General features: G+C 38.6%; 1 protein-coding gene across 1 annotated transcript in view; it reads left to right on the top strand.

Moving 5' to 3' along the window:
- EEIG2 (EEIG family member 2) overlaps positions 1–19,290 on the top strand; it is a 73,264-nt gene that overhangs the window by 16,601 nt on the left and 37,373 nt on the right. The window contains exon 2 of the mRNA XM_052637490.1: positions 19,004–19,124. Coding sequence (XP_052493450.1) covers positions 19,004–19,124 — 121 coding nt within the window. The remainder of the gene's footprint in view (positions 1–19,003; positions 19,125–19,290) is intronic.

Raw genomic sequence — 19,290 nt, 5'->3', positions numbered from 1 at the left:
AAGTGACACGTGGACTGTCCATACAGGGAAATGTTATTTGGCAATGTGAAGAAAGTCCCAGTACATGCTACAACATGGATGAAACTTTAAAACTTTGTGCTAAGTGAAAGAAGCCAGTCACAGACCACCTGTTATATGTTTCTATTTATATGAAATGTCCAGAATAGGCAAAGTCTGCAGAGACAGAAAGTAGATTAGAAGTTGCCTAGGTTTGGGAGGTTAGAGGGAAATGAGTCCTGACTACTCATGGGTATGAGGTTTTTTTTTCCCTAAGCGATGAAAATGTTCAAAAATTTATTTTAGTGGTGGTTTCACACTCTATGACTATACTAAGAAACCATTGAATTGTACTTTTAAATGGGTGAATTGCATAGTGTGTGAATTATATTTCAATAATGGTATTTTTAAAAGCATTTTCTGACAAAACTCCATTAAGCCAATCTAATTAACTCCTCAGACAGTTTTCTATGTCAGCTTATTCTTTCATCTAACAAATATCTATTGGGTGTGTGTGCCAAGCACTATTCCATGCAATTGAACTATTTCTGTTCTTACTTCACTTTTTATTTTGTGAAATTATTTTCTTTGGTATTTATTCTCTGTATATTTTACAATGAACATGAGGTATAAATCAACTGCAAAGATTATAATAGCTATCTTAATTTATATTAATCTGCCATAATTTATTTAGTAGCTATTATTTTTATTAAGTCCCAAATTTTCAGGATCAGATTTTACATTATCTAAATTTTGTTAAGAATTTTTAATTTTTGTGGCAATTTATAGTCAAGAACAGTCTTTATCTTGTGTTATTTAGCCAGTGAGTTATTTTAGCTAATTTTATGTTTATATTGTTGCTACCATTAGTATTCATTATGAGTTGGAGAAAAGACTTGTAAAATTTTTCTTTCTTAGCTAATAGAACAGAAAAGTTTGAGCATTACTTTCCCACTTTGTATTGTGGTTTAGGGATCGAAAATGTTCAAAGTCAACAACATATCCTGCTCTGTGGTAGGAGAAGAATGGACCTGAGAAGCAGGACCACAGAACCATAAATATGGATCGTATTAAGAGCATGGTGGCTAGGTGGTGGAGCAGAACAGAACACATTCAGGGCCTGTATTTAAGGACAAGACTGCTTTGGAGGTCAAATTTTGGCAGGCCTGGGGTGCCATTCTGTGAAGACTAGGCTTTATTCTGTTGGCAATATGACCTTGAATCCCCCTTGTTTTCTGATTCTAAAATTAAGATTTCTGTAGAACATTTGGAAAGATACTTAAAATTATGAAGGAGAAAATGTTACCCATCAGAGAGAATCATTGTTAACATTTTGAAATATACCTTTGTAGTTTCTTCTAATTCACTTTTTACACAATTGAAGCCAGATTACATACACAGTCTTTTATCCCACTTTTTTAAAAATGAACATTATAAGCATTTTCCTTGTTATGAAATGTCTCTAGAAAAAAATAAACTCTTTAGCATGTTATTTTAGTAGTGCCATACATTGTATTCTTTTATGAATGGGCTGTATATCAAGTAACAATTCTGTTTTGGATATTCCTATTAGTTCCAGTTTATGCCTTCTCTTGACAGTACCAGGTTCTTTCTTGTGAATATCTGAATGTGAGGTGCAAGCAAGGTGTGTGATAGGCAGCTAAGAATTTGTCTAAAACTGAGCACAGTAGTCAGAAGTTCTTTCATACCTAGACCTTAGGATAATCCATATGGGCAAGATAATTAAAACCCGAGATAGCCTATAGAACAAAACACAAGAGTCAAAGGATAGAACTTTGGTAGAAGAAGATATAATGAAGACAAATGAGAACAAAACACTGGACAGGATTTAACATCACAGAAGCTAAACCAGAAAAAATAAAAATAAAAAAACTTGAGGAGAGGGTGTTCATCCCTACCCTAGGGTGGAGAGATGGAGTCATGTGAGAGCTGTACTCTTGATTTGATGGTCAGCAAGTATTTGGTGAACTTTTTTTATACATTATTGAGGCATAACTGATATAACATTATATTAGCTTTAGCTGTACAACATAATCATTTGGTATTTGTATATGCTACAAAGTGATTACCACATCAGTTTAGATAACATTCATCATCATACAGTTACAGAAAACCTTTTTTTCTTGTGATGAGAACTTTTAAGACCTACTCTCTTAGTAGCTTTCCAATATGCAATACAGTATTATTAATTGTAGTCACTATGACCTCGTGACTTATTTATTTTATAACTGAAAGTTTGTACATTTTGATCACCTCACCAATTTCACCCACCCACATATCAGTGAGAGCATATACTATTTGTCCATATGTCTCTGACTTATTTCACTTAGCATAATACCCTTGGGGTCCATCCATGCTGTCAAAAAATGGCAATATTTCCATCTTATTTTTGGCTAATATTCCATTGTGCATGTGTGTATTTCACATTTTTCTTTATCCATTAAATTTATTGATGGACACAGGTTGTTTCTGTATCTTGTCTATTGTAAATAATCCTACAATGAACATGACAGGGGACTGTGTATGCAGATATCTTTGAGAGTTAGTATTTCCTTTTTTCCCTCCTCCCCAGATAAATACCCTGAAATGGAATTGTTGGATCATATGGTAGTTCTGTTTTTGATTTTTTAAAGAACTCCTCACTGTTTTCTATAGTGGTTGTACCAGTTTACACTCTCACCAGCAGTGCACAAAGGTTCTCTTTTCTCCATATGCTCATCAACACTTGTTATTTCTTGTCCTTTTTGATGATAGCCATTCTAACAGTGGTTTTGGTTTTAGTTCCCTTATGATTAGTGATGTTCAGCATTTTTTCATGAATCTGGATGTCTTTGGAAAAATGTCTGTTGAGATCCTCTGCCCACTTTTTAATTGGATTGTTTGGTTTTAATCAGATTATGTGTGTGTGTTTTTTATATTTTGGGTATCAATTCATTACCAGATATGATTTGCAAATATTTTCTCTCTTCATTCTGGAAGTTGTCGTTTCATTTTGTTGATAGTTCCCTTTGCTGTGCAGAAGTTTTTAGTTTGATGTAGTCCCATGTGCTTATTTTTGCTTTTATTTCCTTTTGCTTTTGGTGTTAAATCAAAAAGTCATGGGCAAGACCAATGACAAGGAGCTTACCACCTGTTTTCCTCATTAATGTTCAGGGTTTCATGTCTTACATTCAGTTTAATCCAATTAGAGTTAATTTTTATGGGTGTAAGATAGTGGTCTGGTTGCCTTCTTTTGAATGTGACTATCCAGTGCTTCGGAGAAGGCAATGGCACCCCACTCCAGTACTCTTGCCTAGAAAATCCCATGGACAGAGGAGCCTAGTAGGCTGCAGTCCATGGGGTCGCTAAGAGTCGAGCATGACTGAGCAACTTCACTTTCACTTTTCACTTTCATGCATTGGAGAAGGAAATGGCAACCCACTCCAGATGGAGAATCCCAGGGATGGGGAGCCTGATGGGCTGCCTTCTATGGGGTCACACAGAGTCAGACACAACTGAAGCGACTTAGCAGCAGCAGCAGCAGCATCCAATGCTTCCCTGGAAGCTCAGCTGGTATAGAATCCACCTGCAATGCAGGAGACCCCAGTTCGATTCCTGGGTCAGGAAGATCCCCTGGAGAAGGGATAGGCTCCCCACTCCAATATTCTTGGGCTTCCCTGGTGGCTTGGACAGTAAAGCATCCTACTGCAACGCAGGAGACCTGGGTTCGATCCCTGAGTTGGGAAGATCCCATGGAGGAGGGCATGGCAACCCCACTCCAGTATTCTTGCCTGGAGAATCCCATGGACAGAGGAACCTGGCAGGCTACAGTCCATGGGCTCGCAATAAGTTGGACATGACTGAGCGACTAAGCACAGCAAATCCAGTGATAAACTTGGGAGGGTAGTTTTACTGGAGTCATAGGAATAGATGCCAGGTTTTAAGGGATTCCCTGCGGCTTCCCTTGTGACTTCCCTTACACAGCTTCCACTGTGGCTCAGCTGGGAAAGAACCCGCCTGCAGTGTGGGAGACCTGGGTTCAGTTCCTGGGTTGGGAAGATCCCCTGGAGAAGGGAAAGGCTACCCACTCCAGTATTCTGGCCTGGAGAATTCCATGGATTGTAGTCTGTGGAGCGACTTTCACTTTCACTTTTGAGGGATTAGGGAGTAAGCAGGTGGTGAAGCCCTGGAAGCAGTGAGTGTAATTTTTTTTATTTTTGCGAAGTTTGTTAATGAAGAGGAGAAAAGTGGAATTAGATAAAGGAGGGGAAACAGGAACAAACAATTTTATGTTTTTATTTTTAGGATAGAGATTTGAAAATGATTATAGGTTGGGGCAAAAGAATAGTGTAAAAGACAATAGGGGTACAAACATTAAAAACAAACCCAAGACTGAAAGTCTTTCTTTTGTCTTAAAGAAAAATATTTTTTTTTCTGTCCTGAAACCTATTTTGCTGGTTTCAGAAGAAATTCTAGGGCTTTTAGTAATCAAATTCTATCTCTAAGCATTGTGGCTTAGAAACTAGCTTACACCCAAGATTTATCTTAATCAAATGAAAAACTACCCATAGTTTTGATTTTGGACTTTACATGTTTGCTTCATTTCTTCATAGTGAGTCATCACTCACGTCACTTTCGAGTGAATTTATTTAGTGACATTTTCTCTCTAGTTATAATTTTATATATTTCCTTGTTCATAGACTGTAGCCACATTTCTATAGCAGTTTCTGGGAATTCTCTGGTGCTGGTGTTTAAGCATAAAGTTATTAACATTTTATCTTCTGTTATCTTTTGAGGCCAATTCAGAGTCCCTAAAGGTTTTTTTTATTATTAGCTCTGGGTACCATCTGGTCATGAAGGTGGTCATGCCCCATTTTGGTCATTCCTTATGGTTGAGGATTGACTTTCAATTCAAATAAATATCTTACTTGGTCTGTCCTGTGGATGTTATTATTTACACTATGTACAAGGAAGAAGCAGTTTTAGAAATAACATCCCCAGGAAGATAGTTAGAAAAGATTGTTCATGGTCATTTTCTAACAAGGGGATTGGTTCTAAAATTTTGCTTGTAGGCTAAATCAGTAAAGAATGTTTTATAAGCAATTATAAATTATCTTCATAATTTCTGTTAATGGAACAATAAGCAATCATTGTTAACAATGTAGATAATATGAATTTGTAATTATATGCAGTTGAGAATTGTAAACTCTCTCATTGTATAGTATAAGGCTTCCTGAAGCAACCAGGAACTCAGTAATAACTACATTGTTAGTTAGCATTGGCTGCTTCGTAATTTGAGAAACTGTAAATTAGTACCAACTGATAGTAAGTCAAGAATCTGCTAAGGTAATCCTTAAAAACCAGCACACAAAACAATTGAAAGGCTGTGTTAAATATTTATGGCAGTTTCTCTAACTCAGCTACTCTGCTTCCACTGTGGTTTCCTTCTATGTGAGGAATGGTGTCAGACATGTCAAGTGATGCAATGTGATGCATAAACATGAAGCTTGCACTGGCTGTGATCAGAGTCATCAGGAAATACCGCAGCAGGTCTCTGCCACTCAAGAAATATCCCACCATGTATTCTCAGCACAGTCCTTTCATAGGCAACCTCCTTGTAATCTCATTTTTTCAGTGCTGCACAGATCTCTCTCACTCTATTCCCCAGACCTCCCTTCAAGTGGAGTTAGCCAGAGTGTGTTGCTGTGCCTTTGATTTTAATTTACTTCATTTGAATGAGTTTTTCCTGATTATTGTAGCATTATATTAAAGATAATCAAGATAGCCAGAAGAGAGCCTTCAAAGTCCGTTTTTAATATTATTTTGTACTATTTCATCACATGGGGGCTTTCCTGGTGGCTCAGATGGTAAAGGATCTGCCTGAGATGCAGGAGACCCAGGTTCAATCCCTGGGTCGGGAAGATCCCCTCAAGTAAGGAATGGCTGCCCACTCCCACTTCAGTACTTTTATGTGGAGAATTCAGTGGACAGAGGAGCCTGGTGGGCTATAGTTCTTGGGGTCGCAAAGAGTCAGACGTGACTGAGTGACTTTAACACTTTCAGTTTTTTTTTCATTTTGTCACATTACCAGCTGAGTCACTGGCCTATTTCCCTCTGGATCTCAAGAATGTAAACATTCTGCAGTTTTCTCCTCCTTATCTATATCTCCAAATAGGTTTTGATGGCCAATGCATGTTCTTTGGAATTCACTATTTAATATCACTGTCCCAGAAAACCTCCTCTGATACCTTAGAGTTCCCTTTCAATAATTACTCTTATGAAAATATCAGAGTACTTTTTTAACACACAGCAAAACTTCATTTAAGTCCTATTTCTCTTGTTCTCAGTATCTTTCGTTTGCAAGGCAGCTCCAAACGTGGATGTAAAATGTCCCAGGAGTTTATAGGAACAAGAGAATAATTTTGTCCAGGGCTCAGGAAATGCATCATAGAATAAGTTTTTGAGTGAAGTCTTGATTTATTAACACTTTGTAGTTTACACAGATATATATAAAGCAGTAAAGAATCTGCCTGCAGATTCAGAGCCAGTGATGCAGGATACTGATGTTCTATCGCTGAGTTGGGAAGATCCCCTGGAGAAGGAAATAGCAACCCACTCCAATATTCTTGCCTGGAAAATCCCATGGACAGAGGAACGTGGCGGGCTATACTCCACCAAGAGTTAGACACGAGTTAGTGACTACCCCACAACAACTGTGTGTGTGTGTGTGTGTGTGTGTGTGTATTTAAATTACTATGTTTTTTGAGTTGCTTAAACAATAGAAGTCTATATTCTCACAGTTCTGGAGGCTGGATGTTCAAGATCAAGGTGTGGTCAAGTTTGGTCCAATTTTGCAGATCCCTGCCTTCTTGGCTTCTTTCTGTGTGCCTGAGTCTTTTGTGTTTCTAAATTACCCCTTACTGTAAATTTTCATAGATTTTATAGATTCAGGCAACATGTTTGCCAATTTATGTAATATATAAATATCTAGATAGGTATAATTTATACTAATATGTTTAGCTAAAATCAAAGCATTTCATAAAAGAGAAAACTGTTAAGGAAAGAAATTTGTGCAACATCATTCAGTGTTGAAATTAGACTTGAGCCTGGGTCCTCTGAGTCTAAAATTGGTTCCCTTTCCTATATTATGTGGATGAGGTTGGATCATAGGAAAAGGATAGAAAGCATTTAGGAGGGCATCCTAAAGGAATAGAACAGCATTAGGCAGGCGTACATGCATAGAGCTTGGATAGGGAGTAGTGTATAATTCAGTTAGGTGAAGTAAATGAAGGTAATCAGAGCGGGTCAAGTTTGAGAGGCTGAGAGGTAGACCTTGGAGGGATGAATGCATAGTTGAAGAATCTGGCCTCTGGTCTTCAGACAAAAAGGAGTCATTCATTTCTTGATCTGGAAACTAAAACGAGCCATTCATTTCTTGATCTGGAAACTGGCTAATTGAATAAGTGAGTAAAGAAACTGTATCTGTTATTTTCACGTATGCTTTTAGACAAAAGAGGGTAAAAAAGTCCTCTTGTTCAAAGTAAAATATTTTATAGAGAACAGGTAGCCTCTTAATTGGTTTCTGGCCTTTTTTTTTTATTCTGAAGATACAACTTTTAATTCTTTTTTTCTTGTGCAACTCTTCATGTCTTAATCAGAAATGGTACCTGTGATAGTTTTTTGCTTTTTGTTTAGTTTATTCCTTGCATGCTTGACAAAATATTTATTTTTCCTTCATACACAATACAGTTTTTTGGCTCAATGCAGAATCAGTAATTCATATCGGCTTCTGAATTCTGTAGTTAGTCCCTTGTCCCTTTGTTTATAAGGGTTGTGGAGGACATATTTTCATTCTTACGTATATAACTTGATTTTAATTTTCGCTATCTCAAAGGACTTTTACCTGATGAAAATTGGGAAGTTTTGTGTGGTTTTCTTTTCTTTAAAATTTCCTAGACTATGTGTATTCTTAAATTTTCAGTATAGGTCCTTCCTTAAATTAAGATTTTTTTCCCTATTATTTCATGTTTTTATTGTGCCATTTTCATCTGTACTGTCCTTTCTAGAAGAAGTGCTGCTCTGTAGTTACAAAAAAATAAACTATTTTTCATGTATGATAAAATGTTTGTCAAAAATTTTTGTTTTGATTCTACATAGTACCTAGGTCAACACTTGTTTCTCAGTGAAGAAACTGAGGCCCCAGCAGGTTAAATGACTTGTCCAAAGTCAATATAGTTTATACTAGAAAAGGTCTTGATACTTCATCTTTTTCTCTTTCCATTATGCCATCCAGCTTTCCTTTGGCTGGCTAATAAGCTGAAAAGTTATGAATAGAAAAGTATATGTTATTGAATAGATCTGTAGTTGCTGGGGGTGGGACGAGGGTGTGGATTAGGAAATTTGGATTAGCAGATGCAAATTATTATATATAGAAATGGATAAACAAGGTCCTATTGTATAGCACAGTGAACTGTATTCAATATAATGTAAAACCATAATAGGAAAGAATATGAAAAAGTATATATATAACTGAATCACTTTGCTGTACACCAGAAAGTAACACAACATTGTAAATCAACTATACTTCAATTAAAAAAAGAAAGAAAACTATAGGTTAAACTGAGAGGTGACCTGGGTGCTAGTCTTCTTTTTTTATGTTATTCTAATTGTATTCATTGTTTAAAAATATGATCCAAAAGTATGTAGAAAGAATGACCTGTGAGTTTATGTGAGGGAACTTAAAGAATACATGTTTCTCTAGATAAACATCAATTCATATTTTTTAGTTTAAACACTTTTTACTCATAAAAACAATTATAAGTCAATTTCATACTATAAAAATGAGGCATCAATGGCACCCCACTCCAGTACTCTTGCCTGGAAAATCACATTGATGGAGGAGCCTGGAAGGCTGCAGTCCATGGGGTCGCTGAGGGTCAGACACGACTGAGCGACTTCACTTGCACTTTTCACTTTCATCCATTGGAGAAAGGAATGGTAACCCACTTCAGTGTTCTTGCCTGGAGAATCCCAGGGACAGGGGAGCCTGGTGGGCTGCCGTCTCTGGGATCGCACAGAGTTGGACACTACTGAAGCAACTTAGCAGCAGCAGCAGCAGCAACTTTACATACTTTTTTAAAAATGAAATTTCTCATTAGGCCATCTGCCAGGTCACTGAATGGCAGTCTTTTTTGCATGAGCTTTCGGTTTTTTGTAATATGTACAGCAGATTATTAACAAGCAAGTATTTGGCAAACATTTGACTGCTGCTGCTGCTAAGTCACTTCAGTCGTGTCTGACTCTGTGTGACCCCATAGATGGCAGCCCACTAGGCTCACCCGTCCTGGGATTCTCCAGGCAAGAACACTGGAGTGGGTAACATTTGACTACTATATATCAAATAGTACTTACATGGAATTTTTCTCTAGGACAGTTCTGGCAGTGAACTGCCAGTGTACAACAGATTATTAACAAGCAAGTATTTGGCAAACATTTGACTACTATATATCAAATAGTACTTACATTTTGGCAAACATTTGACTACTATATATCAAATAGTACTTACTGCCAGTGTACAGCAGATTATTAGTATTTACATGGAATTTTTCTCTAGAACAGTTCTGGCAGTGAATCTGCCAGTGTACAGCAGATTATTAACAAGCAAGTATTTGGCAAACATTTGACTACTATATATCCAATAGTACTTACATACTTACATGAAATTTTTCTCTAGAACAGTTCTAGCAGAATAATTCTTACATGGCAGAATAATTCTTACATGGGATTTTTCTCTAGAACAGTTCTGGCAGTGAACAGTGATCTGTTGACAGACTTGCCACATTAGAGCTTGGTCCTTTCTCTGCCCCTCCTCATGATGCAGGAGGAGCCTCATCTATTCAGCGCCACTCCCTCCAGCTATTGTTTGAATCCCATCCCCTCTGACTTTCTGGCACCATCTTTCATACCCTCTCAACTCTGACTTTTTCTCTTTACTGGTTCTCTCCTATAACACTAAGCAAGTTAAAACGAAATCCTTGTTCTACGCCATATGGGCTGCCACCCCAGTTTTTTCCACTGTATTACTAAAATATTTGAAATCAATTGTCTGTGTTCCCTGTATCTACTTCCCATAGTCATCTGCCTTCACTTGCACCTTTTTACTGAACTGCACAGTATTATCAGTGACTTCATTGTTGCTGCTTTTTCATCTTACCTGACCTCTCTGCCACATTTGATTTTGTTGAACTCTTCCTTCTTAAAAATCTTTTGGTAACAACACGATCTCCTTTGTTTCTCTCTGTTGACACTGGAGTCTCCTTTGCCTGTCCCCCCTTCTCCTCGGAAAAGGCAATGGCAACCCACTCCAGTACACGCCTGGAAAATCGCATGGACGGAGGAGCCTGATTGGCTGCACCCCATGGGGTCGCTCAAGAGTTGGACAGGACTGAAGCGACTCAACAGCAGCAGCAGCAGCAGCAGCAGCAGCAGACTTCTCCTGTGTCTTCTGCATCAGTGCTCCACAGAGTTCCAGACTCTAGCATGGTGGCACATGGAAGTGTCACGGTTCCCTGATGTAGAAGCTCTTTGAAAAAGGACCAAAAAACCATGCTTTTGGGTTTTTACGAAGCCTTCGTTGTTTAGTCCAGATTGTCTAAATCACTGGTCTGTGGCTGTTGATTCAACCTTAAAGCCTCTCTCCCCTCCACAGAAATCATGGGGTAGGACTGAAAGTTCCAATCCTCTATTCTCATGGTTGGTTCTCCTGGCTACCAGCCCCCACCCTAGGGCGAGATCTTAAAGTCACTTCATTCACATAACAAAAGATACCTTTATTATCAACAGTTAGGAAATTACAAGGGTTTGGGGAGCTGCGAGCCAGGAACAGTTGATGAAGACCAACTATATATGAGAAATATATTTTGGTTATCTGAACAAATATATATTTCTACTAAGTTACATGATCACAGCGACTCTCAGGCTCCTCAGCCTCAAGATGTCCAAAACTGGATTGGCATTTCCCTCACTGACACTACTAGCAGAATGAATGAATGTGTAATTGAGTGAATGAATGAATGAAAAAAATCTTTTGTTCAGTTTTTTCCACTGAATGATAGTACAGTACACTCAGCTCCTCAGCTCCTCAAAAATACTTGTGGGGTAGGAGACATTCACTGATCCTTAGTGTTGTATGTTAAAGCCACAACTTTATAGACCTAATTTATCCTTGGAGTCTCAAAATGCTGTTTTGACCTTGGTTCATTTTTTCAGGAATCTGTATCTTTTATAAAATAGAAATCTCCATTACTGTTGAAGAAAATTCTCTATAAAATTTAACCATTATTTCTTTCTGGAAGGCAAATGTAAGTGGACTTGAACCACTTATATCCTTGATAGTAACAATTTCTAACATCTATTATTGAGGTCCACTATAAATCAGGCATTGTTCCAAATACCAAGTGTAATAATTCACTTGGTTTCCCAAAATTTCCATGAGGTATAACTACTGTTACCATTTCTGTTTCATAAAGGAGGAAATGGAAATGCAGAGTTTAAGGATTGTGTCAGGGTAATATCTGGCAAGAAGAACGCAGAGGATTTGAACCCAGTCTGACTGGCTCTGGAGATAAGCCCTTAACATCCATGTAGTAATGCTGTCTGGCAGAAAGCTTGCATTCTTCATGACTGTTTTTTACTACTGTTTTTAACACGTCAAAAATGCTTTGAGGTACCAAAATATGGCATAATTTTAGTATGTGCCTAGAGTACACATGTGCAAGTAATTCTTAGAATATTAAGTAATGCAGTTCTAAGTAGTCATAAAAAATGGATCCATAATGTTCATTTCATTTTATATTATTTGTATTTGTTTAAGACTTTTTAGATTTTCTTTGACTCTTTCGAAGCATAAACAATGGCCATAGCAACGTTTATCTTCTGTTAAGTAAGTCCCCTGTTTACATATTTCACAATCAGCAGCTTTATCATTTTATCTTACAAATACTTGGTTTTCCACAGTATCAACACAAATCATATTCTGTTGCTTTGTTTCTTGAAAATGGTTAAGCAACTATATAAGACTCATAGGAAATTAATGAGTCACATAACGGAAAGCGTTGACTAATGTGACTTTTGTCTCAGTTGTCAAGTAGTCTGAGTTTGTTTCCATGGTAACTCATCAGTATAACAAACTGTCACTACTAACTTGGCTACTTTTTTTTGTTTGTGTGGTCTGGACCATTTTCTGACAGCTGTGTGTGTGTTCATTAAAGATTATCACACACAAAAAATTGAATAATTGTTGAAGGCACACAAAAATTTTTTTGTTTGGAGAAATTGTTTGAAACTCCAAGGCTATTGTTTTGATAGTATAGTATAAACTCTAAAAGATTATTTAAATTAATATATTCTATTTGAAATCTTATTAAGAAAGAGCATAGTCAGGGGTACCTTAGGCTTATAAATTTAAAAAATTCATTTATAATATTGACTCCTTTCAAATATATATTAATTGTTGGAGAATCTGCCAGAAACAAAGCAAGGATAAAGGAAATTAGGACCACATCCTGGGGGATGAGGACTGAATGGAATGATGGAGGAGGCCAACTCAGCCAGTTTCTGCCACCCTGGAGCATGGAGTGGCAGTGCCCCAGGAGAGAATGGTGGACGCTGAGGTATTCAGGGGACCGAGGCAGGCCAGGTCAGACAGGACGCCAGGCTTTCACCTGGAGGCTGAGTTGGGGAAAGATTCCTAGAGGGGATAATGACTAGTCTAAGTGAGTTAGAATTAAACTGGGGAATGTGGTAGTTGAAAGGGAGTAGATGGTGGACTAGGTAAAGAAAACATCATGAACAAAGGCATACAAATGAGAAATAGTGTGAAGGAAGTGGGGAATGACAATCAGTATGAGATAAAAAGGCTCAAGCGATAAGCCTAAGGGATCTCATCATGGAGATGCCATGTTAAGGAGGTAGGGCCGAATCTGAACTGGGGAAAGAGTGACAGAGTTTAAACAGAGGAAGGGTGTCACCTTCTGTATTTTAGAAGGAGCTCTGTGGTAACATGCTGCTGCTGCTGCTAAGTCGCTTCAGTCGTGTCCGACTCTGTGCAACCTCATAGATGGCAGCCCACCAGGCTCCCCCGTCCCTGGGATTCTCCAGGCAAGAACACTGGAGTGGGTTGCCATTTCCTTCTCCAATGCATGAAAGGGAAAAGGGAAAGTGAACTCGCTCAGTCGTGTGGGACTCTTAGCAACCCCACGGACTGCAGCCCACTAGGCTCCCCCGTCCCTGGGATTCTCCAGGCAGGGACACTGGCGTGGGTTGCCATTTCCTTCTCCAGTGCATGAAAGTGAAAAGTGAAAGTGAAGTCGCTCAGTCGTGTCGACTCTTAGCGACCCCATGGACTGCAGCCCACCAGGCTCCTCCACCCATGGGATTTTCCAGGCAAGAGTACTGGAGTGGGTCGCCAGTGCCTTCTCCTGTAGTAACATGAGGAAGGTAGATTTGAGTGGGGGCCATTTAGGAAAATGTTGCCATATTTCAGCGAAGAATTGTTGAGGGACAAAATTAGGGTAGTGGGACTAGACACGGGAAAGAGATTGATTTAAGAATAGCTGTGAAGTAATATAGACAGGAATTGGTAATTGAGACTGTTCGTTTGTGGCCCATGAAGGACATTTATGTGTTTAGTCCACAAATGTTTATTGAGTGTTTACTGTGGTCGGCAGTATATTGTGCAGAGTATTATACGAGGTTCTTACTCTGCCTTCGTTTTTGGATTTCTCCTCCAATAAGGATTCTTTATTGTGCCTGTTGTGAGTTAATTAATAGGTGAGTACACTTTTCATAGCCCATTTCATCCCATCCTGGTCTCTTGGCTCATTATTAGACTTTCTTACTCTCACATGAGAACCTGACTCAGAGTCCTAGTTCATATGTCAGTCTGCCACTTGGGAGGTTATATTCATGTGTCTGGGTAGTGTCTTAAGCCCTAGAAAGTTAACATTCTTGCCTTGTACTTACAGGAAACATTTCCTGTTTTTCCCCATTGATTATGCTATTAGCTATAGGCTTTTCATATATGGTCCTTACTGTATTCAGGTAAGTTTCTGGTCTACCTATTTTGTTAAAAGAGTCTTTATTATGAATGGATGTTGGATTTTGTGAAATACTTTTGTCTACATCTATTGAGATGATCATTTCATTCCAATCCCAAAGAAAGGCAATGCCAAAGAATGTTCAAACTACTGCACAATTGCACTCATCTCCTGTGCTAGCAAAGTAATGCCCAAAATTCTCCAAGCCAGGCTTCAGCAATACATGAACTGTGAACTTTCAGATGTTCAAGCTGGATTTAGAAAAGGCAGAGGAATCAGAGATCAAATTGCCAACATCTGTTGGATCATTGAAAAAGCAAGAGAGTTCCAGGAAAACGTCTACTTCTACTTTATTGACTATGCCAAAGCCTTTGACTGTGTGGATCACAACAAACTGAAAAATTCTTCAAGAGATGAAAATACCAGACCACCTGGCTTGCCTCCTGCGAAATGTGTATGCAGGTCAAGAAGCAACAGTTAGAACTGGACATGGAACAACAGACTGGTTCCAAATTGGGAAAGGAGTACGTCAAGGCTATATACTGTTTCCCTGCTTATTTAACTTATATGCAAAGTACATCATGAGAAATGCTGGGCTGGATGAAGCACAAGCTGGAATCAAGATTGCTGGGAGAAATATCAGTAACCTCAGATATGCAGATGACACCATCCTTATGGCAGAAAGTGAAGAAGAACTAAAGAGCCTCTTGATAAAAGTGAAAGAGGAGAGTGAAAAAGTTGGCTTAAAGCTCAACATTCAGAAAACAAAGATCATGGCATCTGGTCCCATCAGTTCATGGGAAATAGATGGGGAAACAGTGGAAACACTGACAGACTTTATTTTGTGGGGGGGCACCAAAATCACTGCAGATGGTGACTGCAGACATGAAATTAAAAGATGCTTGCTCCTTGAAAGAAAAGCTATGACCAACCTAGACAGCTTATTAAAAAGCAGAGACATTACTTGACCAACAAAGGTCCGTCTAGTCAAAGCCATGGTTTTTCCAGTGGTCATGTATGGATGTGAGAGTTGGACTGTGAAGAAGGCTGAGCGCCAAAGAATTGATGCTTTTGAACTGTGGTGTTGGAGAAGACTCTTGAGGGTCCCTTGGACTGCAAGGAAATCCAACCAATCCATCCTAAAGGAAATCAGTCCTGAATATTCATTGGAAGGACTGGTGCTGAAGCTGAAGCTCCAATACTCTGTCCACCTGATGCGAAGAGCTGACTCATTGGAAAAGACCCTGATGCTGGGAAAGATTGAAGGCAGGAGTAAAAGGGGATAACAGAGGATGAGGTGGTTGGATGGCATCACCGACGTGATGGACATGAGTTTGAGTAAGCTCTGGGAGTTGGTGATGGACAGGGAAGCCTGGCATGCTGCAGTCCGTGGGGTCACAAAGAGTCGGACACAACTGAGTGACTGAACTGAACTAAACTGAGATGATCATGTGGTTTTTATCTTTGATTCTGTTACTGTGGTATATATATATCATGTTGATTTTGCATGCGTTGATCCTTTTAATATGTTGTTAAATTCAGTTTGCCAGTATTTTTATTGAGAATTTTTGTATCTATCTTTATCAGAGATATTGGTCCATAATTTCATTTTCTTGTGGTGGTTCTATCTGGCTTTGGTATCAGGATGATGCTGCTTATAACGAGTTTCAAAGTGTTCCTTCTTTTCTGTTTTGTGAGGGGAAAAGTTTAAGAAGGATTTGTATTATTCTTTGAATATTTAGTAGAATTCACCCCTGAAGCTGGCTGGTCCTGGGCTTTTTGGTTGTTGTTGTTGTTGTTGTTGTTGTTGGGAGGTTTTTGATTACTGATTGCCTGACTCAATCTCATTTTGTATTGATTTTTTCAAATTTTCTTCTTGGTTGTTTTGGTAATTTGTGTGCTTCTAGGAGTTTACTGATTTCCTCTGAGTGATCCTATCTGTTACCATGTTAGTTTCCTGTATGTTCCTTTTTTAAAAACAGCATCCTATTCCTGTATGGTCGATGTACTTTCTTTCTCTCTGATATTCTTTTCTTCTTCCAGTGTAGACTTTGTTTTGTTCAAGTTGTTTTTTGTTTGGGGTTTTTTTTCTTTCTTTGCTATTTTTTGATCTGCCTTTCATATTAAGGGACTTTCCTTAAGTATCTGTTCATATTTAACTTGGAGCACTGAAAGTTGAGTAGAAGCTTTGTGCATGTGGAGGGTGCTCATTGACTCTGCCTTTTGTCCTTCATTCTACTTCAAGATCAATTTTAAATTCTTGTTCTTGGCTTTCAATGTTACCAGCTTAAGGTTCAGTGTTCTTTGATTTGCTTAATCAGTGATTACTTCTCTGTCACTGCCTTTTTTTTTTTTTTCTTGTCTCCTGTCTGGTTTTCTTTGTCCTTGTATGATGGTGACTTAAAAATTTTTTGTTTTAATTTAGAAAGTTTTGGGGAGAGAGCTGAAGCTAATACAGGTACCCATACGGCCATCCTTGACCAGAAGTTTTTATTTAATTTTATCAGAAAAGTAAAGTAACAGGTGTTTTTTTAATGTTATTTCTGGCTCTTGATCATTTATCAGTGGTCTCAATGATAGGAACTACCAAGCCCTCAAGCTCAAAATATTCCTGAAGAGTCCAGGAGTACTGGGACTTGTTTATCTGCATACCTTAAGGAGGAAGCTCCAGAGTCCATGGCTGATGCCTTGATCAAGTCTTTAGGCTAAGAGATGGTTAGAGGAAAGCATGTTATTCTCATTATTCACTGTTTTTCAAATTCACTTATTTTTGAGTATATGGGTTAGCTACTTCTCATCTTACTGGGGATGCCTCAGGTTGCCTGACAAATAGCTTCAGACCTATCCTTTGCCAAGCAGCTCTCATTCTGCCTGTGCTGTATGTAGGTAAATTTATACCGATAAATTGCACACCTGCTGGATTTCTAGGGAAATTCCCCTAAGAACACGTGCATTCTCTTCATAATTTCTTAAATCAGCTAAAGCTTCCTAATGGAAAAATAAAAAAAAAAAGCTAAAGTTCCTACAGTTGAACCTATGATGAAATACACCCCCTCATCTCTGTTTATATATAACATGCACATACCACACACAAACACATAGTTGGCTTTTAAATTATATTTGTTTTTGCACTTCTTGTTTTTGGATGTCTGTGCATTGATAGAGAACTCTATAAAACCAAATCACTTGGTCCCAGTACAAATTCGTTTTATTCACTAAGGCAACTACAAGTTGACTCCCTGTCGCATTTACCATCCTCAGCCTAACAAGTCACCCATCAGCTACTATCACCCTAGAGAAGTCACCTCATTATTATTTTCCTAAGAGAGTAATTTAACCTGAGCCCTCTTGCCTTTCCTCTCTGCTTTCTCCAGCTCTGTTTTTGCCCACTGTCTTTCTTTTCTTCTGAAGTTAGAAGATTAACTATCCTTCCTTTCTAACAGAATGCTAGAGGGAACAGCATGTACAGAGAGACCTGGAAACTTGAAAGGGCGGAGTTGTTGAAAAAAATGGGCACATGGACTTTCGAGTTAAATGAGCCTGGTTTGAATGCTAGTGATGCTGCTTCCTACCTAAATGACCTGGAGTTAACATCTCTCCTTATGCACATTTCAGTTCAGTCACTCAGTCGTGTCCAACTCTTTGCAACCCTGTGGACTGCAGCACACCAGGCTTCCCTGTCATCACCAACTCCCAGAGCTTACCCAAACTCATATCTATTGAGTCAGTGATGCCATCCAACCATCTCATCCTCTGTCGTCCCCTTCTCCTCCTGCCTTCAATCTTTCCCAGCATCAGGGTCTTTAACAGTGAGTCAGTTCTTTGCATCAGGTGGCCAAAGTATTGCAGCTTCAGCTTCAGCATCAGTCCTTCCAAAGAATATTCAGGACTGATTTCCTTTAGGATGGACTGGTTGGATCTCCTTGCAGTCCAGGGGACTCTCAAGAGTCTTCTCCAACACCCCAGTTCAAAAGCATCAATTCTTCAGCACTCAGCTTTCTTTATAGTCCAACTCTCACATCCATGCATGACCACTGGAAAAACCATAGCTTTGACTAGACGGACCTTTGTTGGCAAAGTAATGTCTCTGTTTTTTAATAAGCTGTCTAGGTTGGTCATAGCTTTTCTTTCAAGGAGCAAGCATCTTTTAATTTCATGGTTGCAGTCACCATCTGCAGTGATTTTGGTACCCCCCCCCCCCAAAAATAGAGTCTGTCAGTGTTTCCACTGTTTCCTCACCTATTTGCCACGAAGTGATGGGACCAGATGCCATGATCTTAGTTTTCTGAATATTGAGTTTTAAGCCAGATTTTTCACTCTCCTCTTTGACTTTCATCAAGAGGCTCTTTAGTTCTTCTTCGCTTCCTTACCTATAAAGTGAGGATGGTACCAGCTGCCGAGGTTGTTACCCCTGGGGTTGTTGTGAGATTAAATAACATATGGTGAACTGTCCATAAATGGTAGCTGCTATTGCTCTTGTGACTGGAATAGAAGTAAAGCTGTGACAGTAGTTGTTTTAGAATAAGTATTTTTATATTTCTATCTTTTACACTAACTAAGCCCAATCAGCTTAAAAAAACAATTATTCTGATCTTCATATTTTAATCACCTAGCACATACTCATCACATCTAATATAAACAAATGTGTATTGTGTGTTGAATGAATGGTGAAGCATCATTCTATATTGATTGAATTGATAAGTAAATTCACTATTTTTCAGCTGCCTGTGTATAATTAAAACTTTTTGAAGATTTTCAGATCACATGATTAGGAATTTGTTTTCTTCATTTTTCACTGTTACCACATATTTACATTATGGACTTACATGAAATAGTGTGTGTGTGTGTTTTAACATGTCATCAGTACTATCATAGTTAATTAACTGGTTCTTTTTTTCCCCCCCCCTCAGGGAGGTGGTGCAAGCCAACTGTGTTCACTGGAGAAAGAAGTTCTCATTTATGTGCAAAATGAGCGCTAGTGCCACCACGGGCGTCCTGGACCCTTGTATCTACAGAGTCTCTGTGAGGAAGGTATAGAAACAGCCTGTTCCTTCTCTCCTCTCAGAAACTGTGGTTAGTTCCATAGTCACTGACTCACTTTAGTTAGCTCTGCTTTACTGTTAGAACTGTTATATGTAACTTCACTTCATACCTGCAGCATAATTTAAATTGCTATGATAAATATGATGAGGAATCT

This window comes from Budorcas taxicolor, chromosome 3, assembly GCF_023091745.1.
Source record: "Budorcas taxicolor isolate Tak-1 chromosome 3, Takin1.1, whole genome shotgun sequence".
NCBI classification, from domain to species: Eukaryota; Metazoa; Chordata; class Mammalia; order Artiodactyla; family Bovidae; genus Budorcas; species Budorcas taxicolor.
Note: the sequence above shows the minus strand (reverse complement) of the source record. Positions and strands in the feature narration are given on the sequence as shown.